This window comes from Etheostoma spectabile, chromosome 9 (assembly GCF_008692095.1).
Source record: "Etheostoma spectabile isolate EspeVRDwgs_2016 chromosome 9, UIUC_Espe_1.0, whole genome shotgun sequence".
Taxonomy (NCBI): domain Eukaryota; kingdom Metazoa; phylum Chordata; class Actinopteri; order Perciformes; family Percidae; genus Etheostoma; species Etheostoma spectabile.
In genome coordinates this window covers 30,328,187-30,334,618 of record NC_045741.1, presented here as the reverse complement: position 1 = coordinate 30,334,618, position 6,432 = coordinate 30,328,187, and the positions used below count along the sequence as shown (strand labels likewise).

At 42.7% G+C, this 6,432-nt stretch overlaps 2 protein-coding genes and 1 long non-coding RNA gene across 3 annotated transcripts in view; 1 reads left to right on the top strand and 2 right to left on the bottom strand.

The window, feature by feature from the left end:
* pde6d (phosphodiesterase 6D, cGMP-specific, rod, delta) overlaps positions 1 to 1,819 on the bottom strand; it is a 16,590-nt gene extending 14,771 nt beyond the window's left edge. Inside the window, exon 1 of the mRNA XM_032525343.1 lies at positions 1,547 to 1,819. Within this exon, the coding sequence (XP_032381234.1) occupies positions 1,547 to 1,596 (50 nt within the window). The 5' untranslated portion in view covers positions 1,597 to 1,819. The remainder of the gene's footprint in view (positions 1 to 1,546) is intronic.
* The window catches only part of LOC116695222 (uncharacterized), a 20,120-nt gene that overhangs the window by 7,073 nt on the left and 6,615 nt on the right, over positions 1 to 6,432 (top strand). The gene's annotated exons all lie outside the window — the stretch shown is intronic.
* rpl36 (ribosomal protein L36) lies at positions 3,679 to 6,426 on the bottom strand. The gene is made up of 4 exons (XM_032525346.1): positions 6,291 to 6,426; positions 5,184 to 5,278; positions 3,951 to 4,085; positions 3,679 to 3,799 (listed from the first exon to the last, which is right to left on the bottom strand). Exons 2-4 carry the CDS (start codon positions 5,274 to 5,276, stop codon positions 3,710 to 3,712), a joined length of 318 nt encoding a protein of 105 aa, XP_032381237.1. The 5' UTR covers positions 5,277 to 5,278; positions 6,291 to 6,426; the 3' UTR covers positions 3,679 to 3,709.

Sequence of the window (6,432 nt, the reverse complement as noted above, 5' to 3'; positions counted from 1 at the left end):
GGCACCTGCTGAGAGCAACTATATACATATGTAAAAAAGCTCTGTATGCACATTTTGTGAAAAGTAGTTAAGTATTAACAAATAAATAAATATTGCACTGCAATGAAATGGTTAAGTACTAAATAATAAAAATTGCACAGTAATGAAATGGTTAAATATTAAATAATGCACTGTATGAAATTGCACAGAATTCCAGACACTGTGGTGTGAATGATTCCACTGGTTTTAACTTATCGTATTTACTTTATTATTATTGTCACAGGTGCAATGATGAATTGATTAGTAGTCAACTTTTAAATTAATCGCCTTCTAGTTTGAGACATTTTTTTTCAAAGACAAAAAGCAAAAAAATTGTTTGATTCCAACTTGTTAAATGTTTTTAAATGTTAAACTAATTTCTAGTTTCTTCTCTCCTCTGTGACAGTAAACTGAATTTCTTTGAGTTGTGGTCAAAACAAGACATTTGAGGAAGTCTTTTTGGGCTTTTGGGAAACACTGAGCCATATTTTTCCCTATTTTTGGACATTTTATAGACCAAACAACTAATCGATTAACTGAGAAAATGATCAAGTGATTATATCAACTATAAAAATAATCGTTAATTGCAGCACCAGTCTAACCATAACCAGGAAAAGAGGACAAATCCCAGCAGTAGAGGCATCATTACACCGGGGCGTAAATGATTCCACTGGTTTTAACTGCTTATTATTGTCATTATTATTATTATTATTATTAATCTCCCTTGGGTGTCTCCTGCTGGATGACCTGTTAGCGGTGCAGCTTTGTGTTGTTGTGCACCAAAGGTTTGGAACAAAGTTTAAAACCTACTTTTAGGATCTTGCTTTTAACATCACTGTTATCATTTGATGATTCTCTAATAGTTATTATACTTGTTTTATGGCCTTTTAAAAGTGTTGCTACCACTATCAACAAATTGGTTTTATTACCAGTATGAGCCTATTTTCATTTATTAAGGGACTTTATTATTGCATTGTTTCACTTTGTTATACCTGATTTGTTTCTCAGTAAAGCACTTTGAGCTGCGTTTTATGATATGAAATGTGCTATTATAAGTGTATTATTAATAATAAACAAAATGAAAATACTGTTAGGCAGAGCAGCACTGAAGTGGACTGCCTTGTCTGTAGACAGGGTCCCACCTGGGTTTGACATCTCCCATCTGTCACGGTCATGTAGCATCATCCAGCTAACAGCTACTTAAGTCTAGCAACACTAGCAATTAGCCAGAGCCAAGGCCACCGGTGGCAGCTGGCAGGCCGTGTTTCAGATGAAACCAGCTGGTTCCTAACTACAACGCCATTTAAAGATGTAGCTGGTTAGCTAGTCCCATGTTCACATGAAGACAGACATGGCTGTAGTGGACAATGAGAGGCGGGACTGCTGTCAGCTAGCCACCGCTGCTAACGCTAACCTGCCTGCAGCTTCTCACTCAGTCAAAGCATGCTAACTCCTCTGCTAACGCTAACACTAGTGATAGTCAGTGATGAATAGAGAGCACAGCACCGTGTCGGAGCAGAAAGGATACAGTCTGAAGCCCTTGAGGATCTCCTTGGCCCTGTCTTCGTCTGAAGACATCTCGGAACTTGTTGTGTCTGTTGTTGTCGGTGCTCCTCACACAGAAGATCCAGCTGCTGCTAGCTGTTAGCTTAGGTCCTCGGCATGAAAACACCATCAACTATACGTCCGTCCTTAACTCTAGATTGTTGCACTGCAGGTTAAATCTCATCCGATAATGCAATCAGCTAAATATACCCAGCTAACCCACAGACAGTTAGCCCAGCCAGTCAACGGCACAGGGTAGCTGCTAACAGCCAACCACAGGCCGAGAATTAGATATATGGGCGGGGCCTACTCTCGATAGAGACGCGTCACCCGGGGCAACGCAGCGCACACTGAGCAGTGACCATGGCAGTGACTGCTGGGGCCATGGCGACACAGCTCGTGCCATGGCCAGGCTCGTGCATGTACCAATGTGGAAATATCAGGTCATACGTGTATTAGGCTACTAACAACAATAGTCTAATAAAAAAACTATTAACACTTCTGGATGAACAATTCTGTCCGATGCTGTGTGAGCGCTGCTGCTATTATTTTTATTGAACTTTTCCGGCTTTGACATTTTTGACAGGACAACTTGATGTGAAAGGGGAAAGACAGGAACTCGAACCAGGTCGGACTCGAACCCTGGACCTCTGCTTCAAGGCACAAACTTCTCAGCACATGCGCGCCCGCTAAACCACTGTACCAATCAGGCCATCGCAGTTCTGTATTTATGTCACAAAGCTAACATGATGAGGCAGTAGTTCCTGGCTTATTAATATTGTGTGGAAACAGTTTACGATTATGGTAAATATGTGTTTTGGGAATTGGGAATGTTTAAGCAATGTTTCACTCACAACACATAATTAACCCACTCTTTATCAAAATAAAAGCATGCAAATTTAAAGATCTTGTTGACTTTAAAACTTCACAAATCATGTATTGAGTTAATAATCAACAGCTATCAGACAGTATCCAAGGGTTGTTTCAAATGAGAGAGAGCAAGCATCATTTAAGAGATGGGGGGTGGTAATAGCTCAGTCAGTAGGGAGTTGGGTTGGGACCAGGTCGCTAGTTCAAGTCCACATACGTACCAAAGTATGGTGGTGGACTGGTAATGGGCACTTGAGCAAAGTACTGAATTCCCCCTCTCCATCATTTAGTGTATGTATAGGTACTGAGAATGTGTGTGTAATTCAGGCCTGTGTGTAATAACAGAGTGTAAACTGTAATTTCCCCTTGTGGGATTAATAAAGTATACACTATAGCATATATCAAAACCTTACTTTCCTGAATAATAACCTAATCTTTGCTGATCGGATTAATCAGGTCCTTCAATGACAAGCGGTTCAAAGATGTTGAATGATTGGACTTGGAGTACTCCATTAGCCTGATTCATCTTTTCCATTGCAGTCACTTCTCACTCCCAAATACTGCTCAATGTAGCTTTAAGTCATCGTCAGGGCACGGTAGCTGGAGAAAATCTAAATGGCTAAGTGTTGGGTAAACTCATAGGCTGATTTCTTTGCTAATGTTGGATTCATGTTGACATATTCTTTCAATTCTAATATGGACTAGAAAAGTCATAATTAGGCTGCCCCCTGCAGTAACTGACGACACCCGTTAAAGATCACTGCTTCAGAGCTTTTGTGAATACAAAGTCCCATCTATGTGTTATATGTTCAACAGCCAACCCAAATTCAGTGTTGATGCAGGGTGCATGACAAAGGAATGAAAATGATGGGATGCCCAGATAGCTCTCTCCCCTTTCAAGTCTTCTGCTGTCCTATCAAAATAAAGGCTGAAAATGCCCAAAAAGTAATCTAAATGACACCATTAACATCAGCATGCTGTATGGTTAGCTGGATTCAAGGTTGGTCAATGAATAAGTGACCCTCGTTACAACATGAGTCATATTTCAGATCTATCAACAACAGTGATCACGTCAGTGTATTTCATCTAAAGTTTACCAATTAAGCTTAGCTTCCGTAGATACATGTGAATTGCAGTGCACCATGTTAGTATTTTAAAGGATGACTAATATGCACAATATACTGAACACAGAACAGAGCTCAGACCTGATGAGAAAAGCAGAGGACAAAACAGACCAAGTCTGGATTTTGTAGTTTAACATTTATTAAGCAAATGATTAGTCTTTCTTGGCGGCAGCTTTCCTCATGGCAGCCAGGACGTTGCTCAGCTCCTCTCTCTTTCTCTTAGCGCGGATGTGAGTGCCAATCTGGGGAGGGAATACAGCAACGTCAGACTGACTCAACACTCAGAGAGAGGATCACCATCAGAACAGTTCTCATACATGAGAAATGAGCAGGAAGGGCTACTGAGGCTGTGCGGCAGCTTTACGTGCTCCGACAGTAGAAATAACAACTCACCCTCTTCTTGATGAATTTGAGGGCTCTCTTGTCCTTGGACACCTTCAGCAGCTCCATGGCTCGCCTCTCGTAGGGCGCGAAGCCACACACTTCACGGATCATGTCCCGAACAAACTTGCTGTGTTTGGTCAGACGCTGCAGAGGAAAGACAATGAACATGAAGGCAACGCTCCACCGGTTCATCCATAATACAGGCTCCCACTACATCTTCTGCAGCATGGCTAGAACACTGAAATGACTATACATATACAAAAGTAACTTTAGATCAGCCTGAGAGCGTCACCACAGTTCACACTACGTTATACTGAATAGTCATTAGTTTGACCGTTTTCTACCACGGATTCTACATTACCAGGTCTGAAAAAGAGTTTAATGTATTTTTTGGCACCACAAGCTGACTGCCATCTAGTCCCATTACATTGGAGAGAAGGCAGACATCTCCAACACAGGGCGACTCAAACCAAAACTACCCAGACTGATAAATAGCACTCCAGGTGAGGAGACACATGCTGGTCAGATTTCAGGGATGAGCGGTCCCTTTAAAAAAACAAAACACAAAAAACCTGTACACAAACTGCTGAATACTTATCAAATAACAGAAATATGAAACGTAGACTCACTGTATTCCATTTATGACGCAGTACGCACAGTGAAGTCCCATAAGATAAACGTCTGATTGGTTTGCATGTCTCTAGGGGCCGGTCTTGCACACACACCAAAGATTGATTGACACATTATGTGCAAATCATTTGGAAAGAAACTTTGGAAAATAGAAAAGGTGTCCGGATAACTGCGAGGGCTTACGGTATTCCTGACGGCTGGGAATTTCATGGCGGACAAAACCCCATCATAAAGCCAAAAATATTGGCAGAAACTAACAAAACATTTTCTCAACGCTCATAAGCGCACTTTGGAAACTCTCGTTGGTTTCTTCCAAACGACTGGCTCTGGAAACTGGAGGTTGGTCAGAGTCAGATAAGAGGGGGAAACAAGGATGACATATGTATATATTACGCATTACATTAAGTATTTTATAGAATGTGCGGGAAAAAGGTCAGGTGTCTGGAATACTGTGATGCGTTGGAAGTCTCTGGAGTACAGTGAGCCTATGTTAAACCAACTCCTCATAGAGTAAATCAGTCTACTGATGGATGTGTTCACAGCTGTGAGACCGAGCGAGTCACATGCCCAGCAGGGTCCACCTGGGAGTCTGCTACAGGTAACGTCACTCACCCCACGGCGGCGGCTGTGTTTGGGAGCAGTCACGTTCTTGGTGACTGGGTGGCCTTTGTTCAGGCCAACAGCCATCGGGTAGCGTATAGCCATGTCTGCAGAAAACACACAGGTATCATTAGCTGCTCAGGGACATCACATGAAGTGGACAGAGACATGGGGACGGCACCAACAGCTTCAGACACATAGGGACGACACACAGGGACTCATTGGGAAAACACTAACAGCTTCAGACACATGGACACAACACTATCCGCTTCAGACGCATAAGGAGACATTGGGACACTAACAGTTTCACAGGCATATGGACAGATTGGGACACATAGGGACAACACTATCCGCTTTAGACGCATACGGAGACATTGGGACACTAACAGCTTCAAAGGCATATGGACAGATTGGGACAACACTAACAGCTTCAGACGCATAGACACACATCGGGACAACACAGACACACATTGCGACAACACTAACGGCTTCAGACACATCGGGACAACAAATGGACACGACACTGACAGATTCAGACGCATTGGGAGACATTGGGACAACACTTGCAGCTTCAACACATAGGGACACAACAGTAACAGCATCCACAGTAACAGCAAAAAGCAAGCTCACTGAAACATGTTGCCTAAAAATATATATGTGTGAAAAAACGTTCCACGTTATTCTCCCTAAACATCACATACATAGGACTGGAACGTGTTGTACATACGGGTACTTCCATGAGCGCGTTAGTCAGAGGCAGTTAAACAGTAGCGTTAACGGAGCATTCACATATAAAAACGTTAAAAGGTGGATTTATAAACCGTGTATGCTGTCCGACACACAGGGGAGCTAAAGTAGTCTCTGAACATCACTGTATGTATAATAAATAACTATAAGTGTGGCTGTGAGGCCCACTATGAGCTCTGCAGTGCAGAATGAACAGACATGGCGCTAGCTACTATAATATCTCTTTTGACTAGTAGGGGAGCTACAATACTGCCCACAGATGTTTCGTAAAGTCTGTAAATGGATGTAGTGTCACTTTGTTCGATGCAGAAGGACGGATGGCAGAGATTAAACGCGGCTTTTCTCTGATAGTTGTCAACTTTAAAGTCTTACCTGCTGTCTATGATGGCGGTCAAGCCGGAAGGACTGCTGGAGGAGCGCAGCGGGGTAATGAGAGGCTTGACCCGGAAGACACTTCTGCAACGTCGGCAGACGGGATCGCGCAGCGCCCCCTGACGGCTTGGAAGAGGTACTG

Bases quoted from the DNA above. Each gene is read 5' to 3' on its own strand.
- rpl36 (XM_032525346.1), bottom strand. From the start codon at position 5,276: ATGGCTATACGCTACCCGATGGCTGTTGGCCTGAACAAAGGCCACCCA. The intron at 4,086-5,183 runs GTGAGTGACGTT...TTTCCTCTGCAG, and splicing joins AACACAGCCGCCGCCGTGGG to CGTCTGACCAAACACAGCAA. The intron at 3,800-3,950 runs GTGAGTTGTTAT...TTCCCTCCCCAG, and splicing joins TCAAATTCATCAAGAAGAGG to ATTGGCACTCACATCCGCGC.